General features: G+C 33.1%; 1 protein-coding gene across 1 annotated transcript in view; it reads left to right on the forward strand.

Annotated features, from left to right (window-relative positions):
• Positions 1-15,314, forward strand: part of UGGT2 (UDP-glucose glycoprotein glucosyltransferase 2) — a 205,275-nt gene that overhangs the window by 102,791 nt on the left and 87,170 nt on the right. Inside the window, exons 13-20 of the mRNA XM_069467087.1 lie at positions 2,027-2,146; positions 2,999-3,084; positions 3,675-3,810; positions 8,163-8,294; positions 11,630-11,794; positions 12,140-12,263; positions 12,359-12,457; positions 14,991-15,085. Coding sequence (XP_069323188.1) covers positions 2,027-2,146; positions 2,999-3,084; positions 3,675-3,810; positions 8,163-8,294; positions 11,630-11,794; positions 12,140-12,263; positions 12,359-12,457; positions 14,991-15,085 — 957 coding nt within the window. The remainder of the gene's footprint in view (positions 1-2,026; positions 2,147-2,998; positions 3,085-3,674; positions 3,811-8,162; positions 8,295-11,629; positions 11,795-12,139; positions 12,264-12,358; positions 12,458-14,990; positions 15,086-15,314) is intronic.

Genomic DNA, 15,314 nt, shown 5'->3' on the forward strand with positions numbered 1-15,314 from the left:
CTTTCTCCAGAGAGGCCAAAATTCTCCCATCTACCTCTGGACTAATAGGACAAATTGTAGAGGACATAAGCTAATCCCAGATCCTCATTATTCTTGTTTACCACTAAAATAGAAATTATTGCAACTTTACATTATTATCCTTACTCAGATGTCTTTAGACATCTTAAATATATCCAATGCTGATTTACTCCCTCTTTACTTTTCTATCCCTTCCCTGGAAAAGCCTACTTCTTTTGGAGTCCCTATGCCAGTCAGTGTTCAGTACAGTCTTTGTGTAACCCATGAATTACCCTAGATTCGTCCCTCTTACTCATCTTTCTGTGTATGTGTCTCTTAATTCTGTCAACTTTTCTCTAAAATCACTGCCTCTGACTTGGTTCAGCTCACAGTAAACTTTTGTCTAGATTACTATAGAAGACTCCTAATTTCTTCAAGTATTGTTTTGTCCCAGTCTTTCTCTCCTCTCCTCTTTGACTTTTAGTTACGTATTTGCTAAACCTTTTTCCTGTGTTCCTCATCTCTCTCACACTTTGTTTTGGTTTATCTTTTTTTCTGTGTACTTTAGATAATGTATGTTATATTGATCTGTCACCCCTGTTTAGTAACTAGATTAGTTTACTAATCCCTGTCTCTTCTCTGTGTCCAGTCTGCAATTAAAACCATCGAATAAATTCTTATAGTTCTTACTTAGAAATATTATGTCTTAATTCCTAAATATCCCTTTGAATCTTTTTTATAGATTTTAGTTCTCTGTTAAAATTTTCTATCTTTTCATCTATTTTTATGCTTTTTAAAAAATTAGTCATAGTTATTTTAAAGTCCTTGCCTAAGTTATGTTTTGGTCTCTTTTTAATGTCTTTTTTTTATCTTGGATTTCAATGTTTGATCCTTTTCTTTTTGCATGCAATTTTTGATTAGAGCCAGAAATTGATGAAAAGCTGTAGAGGCAGAGATTGTTAAGGTTAGTTCTGGGAGCATGAGTGCCAGGTGTTCATATGCATCCGTTGAGGCTTGTTTTTAGGCTTTGTGAGGGCTGTTCTATTTTGTGTTTGTCTTCTAGAATCTGTCCCTACTGGGTCTCAAATGAAAGTCCACAGTGTTTAGTACTTGAATTCCACCTTGAACTCTGATCTGTCTTCTCAGTACCATGTTATGGATGTGGCTTCAACCTCTTAGTTTCTCTTTCCTCTTAGCTTTTTTTGAGGCATGTTGTCATGTATATGTGCAGTTAGGAGTCAGCAAATGACTTGGGAGGACTTTGTATGGAAATTTGTCTGGTTTCTTTCCTGCAGTTTCCTCCTCTCCAGAGGTCTCCTCAATCTCAAATCCCAGCATTTTGGCAGCCCTTACTTTGACTTCTCCTTTCCAGCCCAATATGACTGTCACTTTCTGTTTGAACACTGTGCCTCCAGGCTGCAATTTGGAAAAGGCCCCAGGGATAAAGTTGAGGTGAATGTGGAGCTTGCCTCTATGCCTCCTGCTTTCCAAGATTGTAACTGCTCACTTGTTGGTTGTGGGTTGCTGCCCCCACTATGTGCCTCTAAACAGTGGTTTATATGTTTTCTCCAGTTTTTATAATTTATTAGAACCAGACATCTAAGGCCTTGATTTTTAAATTTTACTTTTATAGCCATTTTACTTTCCTTACATCCAGGCCTTTAAATTGAGAGGGGAGGTAGAGGGCCTTATTTACTGCCTATAATTAAGACTAATATTCATCTCCTTACATGATTTATGGAGAGTAATTTTTATACAATTTTATTTTATAACATAAAAACAAACACGAGTGAAAGAAGTTGTTTTTGAGGGAAGGCTTAATGTAAAAGGCTACAACAGTAAAAACTTGTTGCACGTAATGAATTCCTTAATTTAGAGAATATTCAACTGGCCTCTATATTTAATCAGAAATATAGAAAGTCCTGTGTATATTTTTACTTGTCATTTGATATAGTGAAAAATCTAACTTTGAGAATGATTTAAGTGTTATCTTAATATAGTTTTCACAGATTTATGGATTCTTTTCTAGTGGATTAATAACTTAGAAACTGATGGTATGTATGTTTCATGGCCTACAAGTTGCCAGGAACTTCTGAAACCAGTATTCCCTGGAAGTATACCAACCATAAGGCGTAATTTTCATAATTTGGTGAGTTCTATATTTTGACTATATATCCTTTATAAACATATCACCATTCTTTTTGTATTACCCTTCTGTTGGTGAATAGGCATCTGAGTTGTAAGGAAGGAAAAATTTGCCTGATGCAACAAGCTTGAAGTGGCATGGCTGACAGGGTATCAAACACTAGCAATGTCACATAATCTGCCTCTTATTAATCAGCCGTCATGTCATTTTATAATACCAATATTAATGTTACATTTACATTTCTCAAAGGAATTTATGATAGAACTTTTCTTCATTCTATATTATAAACTAATGATTAAAGTATAGTACATTTCAGGGAAAAATACATAAATACCACCTTGTCATCTATGCATATAGTATTAAATATCCAAACAACCTTTTTGGAAATTTGAAATCTGGAGAAAACACCTAGGACTTTATTTTTTTTTTCTTCACATAGTAAGAGAATGTCTTATTTGCTAAAACAAACTTGAGCAAGCAGTTATGTTAATGCTATTTTTTTGGTCAAAATTCAATTTCCATTTCCTTTTTAAAAAATTTATCACAAAAAGTCCAATGAACATCTAGAATAAGGTATTTTGTTTCATGTAAAAAAAAATACTTTATGCTGTGCTTCCAAAACCAAGATGAGTAATCTGCTATTAAATTTCATGTATAATTATATTTGGAAGTGTAGCTTTTAGGATTCTTTCATAAATTCTTTGTTATATATATTTCTCAAAATTCTTTGGAATTACTAAATTTCTTACATTATACCTTGAATTCCATACTTTTAGCTAAAAAATTAGACTAAACCCAAATTTCATGAAAATTCTAAAGTGTTAAAATAGTGATTATATACTGTCTTTCTTTTAGGTTCTGTTTATTGATCCTGCTCAAGAATATACCTTGGATTTTTTAAAACTGGCTGAACTTTTTTATTTTCATAAATTTCCTCTTAGGTAATTATCAATTTATAACATTAGACTGTCAACTGAAGGAAATCTATTGATGTTCATATTGTGTTACACAGAGTATTAATGTGGAACTCAAAGTAATGGTTAGCCTTAGTGCCTGACACAACAGAGCTGTGTGTTACAGAGTGTTACATACCTTTATGATAGACTCTGTTAATCAAAGCTATGTGATAATCTTATTTACCCTGTTACCTTCCTGAGAGAATGATCTAATCACTCTGGACACTTGTACAAGGGTCCATCTCTGTCTCCCTGTCTTAAGAGTACATTGACCCTTTTTGTCCAGAAGCACATGGTCATTTGATAATGTCACCACTGAGAGAGAGAGAGAGAGAGAGAGAAAGAGAGAGAGAGAGATATTGACGTCTTACGAGAATCCAATAGCTATGTGAATGTTGGTGAATATGCATTACAATCAAACTTTTCAAGTAATTATATTAAAATATTCCCCATTTTCCCTATCTACTAATACATTTCCTCCACCCAGATGTTGTAGTCTAATAATATTTAAAAATAGTGGTTTATCGTGATTCAGGAGGTAGTTGTGACATTCCTTATTCATCTTCTTTTCCCAGAATTGGTTTTGTGTTCATTCTTAATACATATGATGAAGTTGATGGAGCAGATGATGCTGGAGTTGCTCTTTGGCGAGCTTTCAACTATATTACGGAAGAACGTGGTGAATCAGAAGCATTTATTTCTATAGTACATGTGAGCATATACACTAAATATAATTTCTTGTATAATTTTTATATTATAATTGTTTATTATAACATTTCTAAGTTTATGAAAACTATCATGGGGATTAACATAGATGATGAATTTTATTTTTGCAACTCCCTACTGAAGTACATAATATTGTCCCAACTTTATAAATTAGGCAACAGAAGCTCTGCCAAAATATATGAATATAGTTAGTTTAGCTAACCAATAAAGGAATTTAAGTTGTATGTATAAGTTTGGATGAGAACATATTAAAAGAAAATGATTATTCAAGTAAGAATTATTGAGCTATGTCTTGGATAAAGTCATGAATAAAGTGATGATGGCCAAGTTAAATATTTTAAATGGTAAAGTATATAGACACTTTCTAGGGAATTTCAAAGAAGGAGGATATCAGTTAGTGATAGCAAATTGTGTGAAAGACTTAAGCTTTATACTGAGTGTGACAAAGATACTGTCTAAGAGAAGTCAGAAATTGGTAAGAACCTGACTAAGGAAAAACAGATAGAAAAATGAGATTATTTCGTAATTGAGGTTTTAAAATTCTATTGTGGCTCCTTGTGGAAATATGAATGTATTAAAGAGCTATTTTGTTATTATGAAGAAAAGTCAAGGGGTAGCTTAAAAGATAACTTGTATTCATTTTTGTCAATGAATATTATAACAAGGAATGATTCCTCTTCAAACTGAGAAAGAAATTTTGAAAGCATTATAAATTTCTTACCCTACTACTGTGGCTCCCAGGAAAATCATGAAGTACTTCATTAATTCACCGAACTCTAGGATATAGAAACCACACTTCAGTGAGTTAGGGGTAGAGTTTGCTCTGTAAAATATTGCAATGGAATATGTGTCGATATTATATTTCACTGTATTAGTTTTACTTAGTGGCTTATAAGGGACTTAGTCAAATTGATTTTTATTAAGATCCAGCTACTGGCCGGGCGCGGTGGCTCATGCCTGTAATCCTAGCACTCTGGGAGGCCGACGCTGGTGGATCGCTCAAGGTCAGGAGTTCGAGACCAGCCTGAGCAAGAGTGAGACCCCGTCTCTACTAAAAATAGAAATTATATGGACAACTAAAATATATATAGAAAAAATTAGCCGGGCATGGTGGCGTGTGCCTGTAGTCCCAGCTACTGGGGAGGCTGAGGCAGTAGGATAGCTTGAGCCCAGGAGTTTGAGGTTGCTGTGAGCTAGGCTGACGCCATGGCACTCACTCTAGCCCGGGCAACAAAGTGAGACTCTGTCTCAAAAGAAAAAAAAAAAAGATCCAGCTACTTTATTGTAAAAGGATCAGTATGATATTCAAAACTAAGAAACCTGAAGACATTCAGAAGCTATCTTTACCTAGGTTATCTTAATTATCAATATTGAATCTCTCCTGTAAGCATTTTGTATCAGACATTAATTTGCATGTGATGGCAAATAATCTACGGCATTCAGCACAATGCTATATAATCTCTTGGAAAACCAAATTACATTTGAAACCATAGGGTTCAATCAAAGCAATATAGAAGTATTAAATATGTGACACAGCATATAAGTTGTAATAAACAATTAGAAGCAGGAGGATAGGGAAAGGGAGAAATAAATGAAGAAGAAATATTTAGAGAAAGCATATTATGTGCTCACTTCGGCAGCACATATACTAGAGAAAGCATATTAGAATCCTCTGGGATCTGTAGTGTGAGAAAGTTGGTAGTTATTCAAACTGTGCTTATGATCTCCAGATTTTTTTTATCCCATAATCTCATAGAAAATCATATTATTGAGCCAACATTCTGTTGGGAGTGTACTGTGTCCTTTAGATGACTCGGCCTCGTTAATTTGGAATAATTTGAACAAAATATAGCTTTTTAGTAAAATACGTGGATTATAAAATCCCTTTAAAACTATTTCATTGCTTTCAGTGAGCAAACTATCTGATTTAAATAATTTGAAAGTATCCTATCAGGAGAGAGGTGGAATATAAAACCAAAATAATAATAAAAATATATGAAACTTACTGAAATGTGATAGTAAAAAAATTTCAAGTACTATAAGTTAAGCCAACCCTATCTGTAATCATATTAGGTGTGAGTAAATTAAGCTTAAGCATATTAGAAGAGTAGATATAAAAAGGGAGAAAATTGTACACAAAGCAGATATTTAACAAGTGAAACCTAAGGTAGCAATAAAATATTAGGGAAAATAAACTTTAAGAAAAAGTACCAATTTGATTGATTTGATTTTTGTATATGGCAAGAGATAGGATCTAGTTTCATTCTTCTGCATGTGGATATTGAGTTTTCCCAACACAATTTGTTGAAGAGACTGTCCTTTCTCCAATATGTGTTCTTGGCACCTTTATTGAAAATGACTTTACTGTGAAGGTATGAATTTATTTCTGGGTTCTCTATTCTGTTCCATTGGTCTGTGTGTCTGTTTTTATGCCAGTAACGTGCTGATTTGGTTACTATATCTCTGTAGTATAAGTCAGATAGTGTGATTCGTCCAGGTTTGTTCTTTTTGCTCAGTATGGTTTTGGCTATTCTGGGTCTTCTGTGGTTCTGTATAAATTTTAGGATTATTTTTTCTATATCTGTGAAGTATGTCATTGACATTTTGATAGAGATTGCATTGAATCCACAGATTGCTTTGGATAGTATGAATGTTATAGCAGTGTTGATTCTTCCAGTCCATGAACATGGAATATCTTTCTGTTTTTTGGTGCCCTCTTCAATTTCTTTCATCAGTGTTTTATAGTTTTAATTGTTGAGATCTTTTGCGTCTTTGGCTAAATTTATGCCTGGATGTTTTGTTTTATTTGTGACTACTATAAATTGGATTATTTTCTTGGTTTTTTTTTTCAGATTGTTCTCTTTTGGCATATAGAAATGCTACTGAGTTTTTATGTTGATTTTTGTATCCTACAACTTTACTGAACTTATCAGTTCTATTCTTTGGTTGAATTTTTAGACTCTTATAAATATAAGATCATATCATCTTCAGACAAGGATAATTTGTGTTATATGGTTTTTTCATAGCAATTGTTCATTTTTTATGCCTCATAACATATATGTTACATGTATTACTTTTTGCTCACTAAATTACAATTAAAATTTTTAAAGTTAATAAATATGTAAGAAGATTGAATTGTTATATGTCTGAGTACTTTATGCAAGTTATTCTGGCTATTTTATAGGAGTATCTAATATTTTCAGATGACTAATTATTATAGTAAGTAGTAAAATGACTGATCTCAGTGGCTATTTTTGTTTTTTCTCAGTGACTTTTTATATACAACTTTTGCTTTATTTAAAATCTCACTTTTGTAATCTCTGTTTATGTTTTATAAAAGGCTGGACATTTTTTGAAATGTTATGGTCATAGTATGCTATACTTTGATATGAGGAGAAAACTTGCCCCTAAATTGAGAAGCTCATGAAAACTGAACTCTGCAGTCTAATTATATACCTGTACCTCTTCTTAAAGGAATAGGTTACAAAGTTTACAGTGATAAAAGGAGAGCAAATAATACACATTTCTTACTATGAGTAATATAATATGGGGATCCTGTCAGCCACAATATGGAGATTATCTCTGGCAATAATGATTTAAGTGAATTGGGACTAAAAATATTATTAATTGATATGTCAAAATGGTGCCTAATGGCATTTGTACTTACTAGTTGTTCCTTCTATTTGTAAGGTTCATTCCCCAGAATGTCTTAATGCTAGTTCAATGTTTATATTAATGTCTCAGCGCAGTCATCTACTCAGATGCCTTCTCTCTAGATACAAAGCCTAAAACAGTACCTGGGTCATATAGAGGTCCTGTAAGTACTTAGTAAAGGTAGAAGTGAAAAAGAAGATTAGGGGAGTAACAGGTTACATTCTGCAGCTGTGTTTAGAACATTTGAAACTGGGGGAAGAATGAAGGTGCAGAGAAAATCTAGTCAGGGTATTTACTGAAGAGCAATGAGAAATGAAAGTAAAGCATTTCTGAAATAAGTCATTTTAGAATATTTATCCCATACCTTATTAAGGAAAGATAATCATTTTATTAAGAATCACTATGTCTGGTTGATCAAAGTAGAATATAACTTGTAAATTTGTTGTGATATTTTTGAAAGCTATAGAATATTTTTAAAACCATTTTTATTAGAGGATGATATATTGTATGGTGAAAATTATATTTGTATTTCTGTGTGGTGTATGTATATATAATTAGTATGCTTAGAACTTACAAATAAAAAATATGTTCTTTATTTTACAAATCTATCTACATGCTAAGAGAAAGAAAGAAAACTAATTGGTATAAGAGGAAAATTAATTATAATATCTCTGTTTTCACAGATGTACCAAAAATTGAAGGGTCAAAACATACTTACTGTGGATAATGTGAAGAATGTTCTCCAAAATGAATTTCCTAATGCTGGTATTTGGGATATTTTGGGAATTCATTCTAAATTTGATAAAGAAAGAAAGGTAAGTTGGGATATTATGTTACGTGAAAAAAGCCAGGCACAGAAAGACAAATGCCTCATGATCTCCCTCACATGGAATCTAAAAAAATAGTGGAACTCACAGAAACAGAGGAAATAGTTGTTACCAGAGGCTGGAGGGTAGGGGAATTGGGAGATGTTGGTCAAAGAACACAAAATTTCAGTTAAGCTGGAGAAGTAAGTTTAAGAAATCTATTTTACATCGTGGTGACTATAGTTAATAATATATTATAAACTTGAAAATTACTAAGAAAGTAGATTTTAAGGTTTTTACTATAAAAATAGAAGTACGTGAGGTAACGCACATGTTAATTAGCTTGATTTAGCCATTCCATAGTGTGTACATATATCAAAATATCATATTGTACACCATAGATACATACAAATTTTACTTGTTGGTTTTGGGAAAAAAGAGGTAAACAATTAAAGACTCAACCCAGAAGACTCAGAGAGAAAAGAAAAAACAAAGGTAACATCACAAAGAAATTCCCAAAGAGAAAGAAAAATAATACACAAAAAAATTCCCCAAATTGATGGACAGAAGCCTTCACTGGAAGGGACCCACCAAATATACAACACAGTGAATAAAAGAGGGATTCTCTGGGGCATGAGGAAAGGAGTACTTTTCTGAAGAAGTGATATTTAAGCTAAGTCCTGAAGCAGTAAGGGAGAGTTAGAAAAAAGAAAACAAGGAGGTGGTAAGAGATACACATTCCAGACAGAAAAAATGTTAAGAGGTCCTGATGTGAAGGAACTAAGAGAAGCTGGTATTGCTGCTATACAGATTGCAAGCTTATGTTGTCTTTGTGTCACGGGGGGAAGTTGAGGAGCTGAGGCTGGAGAGGTAAGCACGGGGTCCGATTACACGGAGTCTTGCAAACAATATTTAATGTAAACTCTTATCAGTAGAAGACCTTGGCAGTAGTGAAAACCCTGAAAAGGAATTAAGCAGTGAAATGACAGTGACGTGCAATTTTTTTCGAAAGAGCAGTCTCCATTGTTGAGAATGACTTGTTGGAGGATAAGAGTGTGTGTGGTGATACGGATTAGAAATGTGTGGGTGAGAGATGTAAGAGAGGCTATTAGGCTTTTGGAGGAAGTAGAGGCAGAGAAAAATGGACACATGTGAGTTAATTAGGAAGTACCATCCAGGATCTGCTGCTGGATTGGATAGAGTAGAGGGGCATGAGAAGTTGTCAAGGATGACTCTCAGGGTTTAGTTGAACGACTCATTGGGAGGGTCATGCTGCCATTGCCAAGCTGGAAAGGAGTGGAGGAGATACAGATGGGGAGGTAAGATCAGAAGTTCAGTTTTTCAGTAGGATTTGAGGTACCTGTGAGACTTATAAAGAAATTAAGAAATAAGTGATTAGATATGTGTTCTGTAGTATAAAAGTAGATATCATTGGCTTATTTGTAGTAATCAGTTTTTGGAATGGCAAGATTGCTTAATTGGAAATCATAGAGTAAGAGCAGAAGAGGGCCTATGTTTCTAGCATGTACATCTTTCTTGAGGTCCAAACCTATGTATTCAACTTGCTTAGTGGATTGCCCGTAAGTGTCTTAAATCAAAAGAACCTAAAACCAAGCCCGTCATCTTCCCTTTTACCGTTAACCTTTTTTGCTTCTTTATGCCCATCCTAAAGCATAGGTAATATCACTGTTCACCCAGACCACCTATGTTGGAAGCCTGATAGTCATCCTAAACTAATTATTTTCCTTCACACCCTCCCAAACAATAGATCATCAGGTTCTGTCAGTTCTACCTGTTAAATATTTCAGAACCTATTAAATATGTTAGAAACTGCCTCATTCTCCCCTTGCCTATTATGTCTAATTTTTTTTTTTTTTTTTTTTTGGCTGTTGCCTTTTCTTTCCCATACTTGTGCATTAGCCCCCAACCCAGTATCCCTAGTATGTGCTCTTCTTTTACAGTGTTGCCATTATGTTCTTTTTAAAATAAGCAAATCTGATCATGTTATTTGTCATGAACCCCCATCCTAGGTAGAATTGACCATTACCTCATGTGTACCCCCAGGATACTATATTCACACTTACTTTTAATGTATCCGTATCTCCCTCTATTAAACTATAAGTTTCTTTAGAATAGAATTTCCTTATAGTTTATGTACATTTATAAGCTTAATACACAGGAGGTGCCCAATAAATGCAGAGATAGTATGGTACAATGGTTGAGAGTTCACACACTTAGTCAGACTTATATGGGTGCAAATTCTGGTTCCACAATAGTAGCTATGTGACATGGGAAGTGATTTAATCTGTCTTTCCGTTTTGTCATCTGTAAAATCGATTTAATAGTAGTACTTCTTAGATTATTTATGAAGATGTTGGCATAATAATCATAATACTTAGTATTGAATATCAAATGAATGAATTTCCCAGTCACTCTTTCTCTTTCATAAGATAAAATTCAAATGTTAAGGACTTTCATGATCTGGCCTTGGCCTAAACTCCTCTGACAGCTTTCCCCCCATATATCACACCCCATAAACACAGCAAATTTGCATTGCCTAAATATGCCATATTCTCACTTCCCTTCTAGTCTTTGCTATACTGTCTCTTCATTTGGAATGTCTTTTTCTGCTTTATCTCCCTGGCAAATTTTTATTACTCTTTTAAGACTTTTCAGTATCATTCCCTAACAGAAAGAAGCCTTCTCTCATCCCTTCCTCTCCATACTCAAACTTGCTTAGATGCTTCTTCTCTGGATCCCCATAGAACCTTATACATGGCTACATTTTGTTTATATATCTGTGAACCCCGTGAGGGAAGAATTTCAGCTCTGTATTCACAGTGTCCAGCCTAATGCTGGTGGCATGATTGAATAAATGTTTATTGAATAAATAAATACAGAAATAAATAAGTCTCTGATGCAGATAAATGTTTTGGTTTTTATTTTTAAGTAAATGTCTTACTCTAAATATGGGCCAGGAAGGCCACCCACTGCTTGTTTTTGTAAATAAGGTACTTTAGGGACATAGCCATACTCATTTGTTCATTATCTGTGACTACTTTTGCACTGTAACATCGGAGTTCAGTCATTGTGGCAGAAACTAGATGGCTCACAAAGCATAAAGTATTTACCGTCTGGCACTTTACAGAAAAAGTTTCCTGATTCCTGCTCTATGTAGGTAAATTATTTTCCTTTAAGAAATGTTTGGAAAAGACAGATAAAATTAGCAAATCTGACCTTTTTTCTATGGCATATAAAAACGTGTTTATGTCTCTTCTTCTTATATATTTCTTTTTTAAACAATCATATTTTGTCTGCCACTCTGATATTTTTTAACTGAATAGGCTGGAGCAAGCTTTTATAAGATGACTGGCCTGGGTCCTTTGCCTCAAGCTCTTTATAATGGTGAACCCTTTAGCCATGAAGAAATGAATATTAAAGAACTAGAAATGGCTGTTCTTCACAAAATGATGGATGAATCTCTGTATTTACAAAGACAAGTCTTTATGGTAGGTAAGCGTTTATGAGAAAATACACAATGAAGGATATTTATAAATGATATTTTTGTATTTATAATTTTTTTAATTATGAAAATTTGGTAAAAGTTTTCATCCTGGTGATTTAATAGTGATTTAAAAAATAATAATTAAATTTATCTTGTGCATGATTGCATCAAAAATTGCTTAATTCGAAAGAAGATTCTAATTTTTACAAGAAAATGTATTGCAGTAATCCTGAATTGTATATTATTGATCTATATTAGATTAAGTAATCTTCAGATATATTATTTCTATGATTTTAAGACATACATATGAAGTGCCTGTATTACCTAAATAATGTTTTTGTCATTTTAGGGCACCTTAAATGATCGAACAAATGCAATTGATTTTCTAATGGACAAGAAAAATGTTGTACCCCGTATAAATTCTTTGATTTTTCACACTAAACACCAGTACCTTAATTTAATATCTACATCAGGTAAAATAATCTTCCATATACTGCTTTACAAGTGCTTATTGAGTTGTTAATGCTTTATTAATTCATTATTTAACATTTAATATGAAATTTTTCAGTAACTGCTGATATTGAAGATTTCTCTACTTTCTTTTTCTTGGATTCACAAGACAAGAGTGCTGTAATTGCAAAGAACATGTATTATTTAACCGAAAAAGGTAATAAGCACATTTTATTTACCTGAATTTATTCCTAAAGTGATAAAAACTTGTAATTTTAGTAAAGTGCTTGCATAATAAATTTGGATAATGTTGCTATTTTTGATGAGAGGCCTGGGTTTCAATTTGAGAGTTTGTAATGTTTAAGATTCAAGGATTGTGCTGAGAAAATGATGCCTCCTATTCTAATTAATCATCATGTAGAAGGGGTTCATCTTAGTTTTTCGCCTTTTTTTTTAAAGTAAGCTATTTTCACTTTTAAAGACAGGAATAAAACCTTTCCAAGATTATATAAACTGATATGACACATGAATAAAAGAACAATTCTCAAATCAAAGAAGATAGTAATTCTGCATTCTGATTAAACATCTAGATGTTTTGCTTAGGGTGGGAGTTATAATCAGAGGAGGGGAGACAGGAACACGTTTGGAAATAAGGATTTAGTCTAAAAAGAGAAGCCTGCAGTGGGACCACAGCTTTGTTAGGGTACAATTAAATATTCAAATAAATCAGATAATTAGAATTTGGTTGGTTTTTGTTTTACTTTGTTTTCTTTGGACTGCTTTGCTCTAGAGATAAAAACAAGAGCCAGTATGTACAAGATAAAAAAAAGACTGATTTTGGTCTCAGTATAGAAGCAGTAACTTTCTAACAGAGTGATCTAAAGATGGAGTGAACTGTGTTTTACAGGGTAAACTTTTATATGTGAGAGAGATTTAAAGCAAAGGCCATACAACCAGTTTTTGAGAATGCTGTAGATTAAATCCAGGTTTCAACCAGGTGGCCCCTAGATTACTTTCTAACAGATTCCATGATTTTATGTTCATAAAGTGGTCTGTCTATAAGAAATCTAGCAAATAATAAAATATAATGCAGTTCTCTCCTGAGATATTCATTTATTTCAAAATATTTGACTATCATTAACTTGGTCTAATTTCTATCACCTTGCTCTATTGACATTGATACAATTCTCTTTTCAGAAAAATTTGAAAACTTGAAATCCATAGAAGAAAATATTTTAAATTCTAAAGTCACATTTAAATGGGTTTAATTTCATCCAGCCTCAGCCTATAACACCTGATATGATACTTGTCTGGCCATCATTAAAATGTATAGAAAAATTGGTCCTTTAGACCAAGTAACCAATTTAAAATAATTGTAAAAAATTTGCTATACCAAAAATTTACTCCTGCATAGATTTGAAACTACAGTTATTACCATAGTCGGTAGTTTCTAATTATACAAAAAGTGGTTTTGGTTAATGAAAAAAAAAAAAGTAACAAAAAAGATAGCATTTATTCCACTTGTAACCTTCAGAAGCAACTTAAGAGTAAGGCAGTAACATATTCTTTTCAAAGAAGAAAAGTAAAGAATTCCAATGCCTTCTTAATGTCAATACTTTCACCATCACTGCTAGTAAAATGAGAAATATTTCAGAAGTGTTAAATAAATTTCTCAGAGCTCTACTATTTCTTTATACATTTACATAAATTAAAATAAGAGAAAATTAGGTTCTCAGTTAACATTCTTTTAAACTGCAAGAGATTTAACCAAAGGACATTAATTATAGGCTAAACCACCCTTCTTTCCTTCTTCCCTCTCTACACTCCCTCCCCTTTTCTCCCTCTCCTTCCTTCCTTTCTTCTTTCCTTCCTCCCTCTCTACACTCCCTCTCCTTTCCTCCCTCTCCACCCTCCCTTCCTTCCTTCTCTCTCTCTCTCTGTCTCTCTCTTTCTCTCTCTCTCTCTCTCTCTCTCTCTAATATGGGGTCTCACTATGTTACTCAGGCTGACTTTGAACTCCTGGCCTCATGCATTACTCCCACTTTAGCCTCCCAAGTAGCTGGGACTACAGGTGCAAGCCACCATGCCAGGCTTATTATAAACCAACTTATTCTGATGCCCAGAGATATTTTTGAAATACAACCCAGGACCTGATAAATATGTTTCTATTTATTCTTCCCTATTTCTTCCCTATCTCTCTCACATATAAAAGTTTACCCTTTAAAACATAGTTCACTCCATCTTTAGATCACTCTATTAGAAAGTTACTGCTTCTGTACTGAGACCAAAATCAGTCTTTTTTTATCTTGTACATACTGGCTCTTGTTTTTATCTCTAGAGCAAAGCAGTCCAAAGAAAACAAAGTAAAACAAAAACCAACCAAATTCTAATAAACAGCTGAAAAAATATTACTGTTTTTTATATCTACTAACAAACATGATAGTGTCTGCTTTTACATATATGTGGGGCATAAATATCAATTTTTTTTTTTTTTTTGCAAATGTATGTAGAAGGTAGAGTTTTGCTTATCAACACTGGGAGTTTTATATAAAGCTTATACAATGAATTACTCTTCTAGCATTTTTATATGTAAATATGTATGTGTACATATATAATTTTTAGCAGTATTTGCTTATTTTCATAAATGTTAATTTCAGCATATTTGTTTTATGTGTTAACTGCAAATGTTCCCCTGCTTTTAGTTTGATTTTAAGAAGAATTAATTTGACTAGACTATTTGAAACTTTCAGATGACAATGTAATTTCTGCGGTCACTCTCTGGATTATTGCTGATTTTGATAAACCATCAGGGAGAAAATTGCTTTTTAATGCATTAGAGCACATGGTGAGTGTATAGTCTTACTACAGAAATTTTTGTTATAATTTCAAGAAAGCAATATGAAGAATATGCGTTAAATCTTTATTTCCCTCCATGTTAACATTTTAGTTAATTTGATTAAAACATGGTACTAGGAAGACTCAGATTCAGTCTCCATGTAAAACAGGTAACACTGCCCAGGAAAGTAAAAACCTACCTGTCTTCTATGACTCATGACCTATATATTCTCTGGTAG

This window comes from Eulemur rufifrons, chromosome 4 (assembly GCF_041146395.1).
Source record: "Eulemur rufifrons isolate Redbay chromosome 4, OSU_ERuf_1, whole genome shotgun sequence".
NCBI lineage: Eukaryota > Metazoa > Chordata > Mammalia > Primates > Lemuridae > Eulemur > Eulemur rufifrons.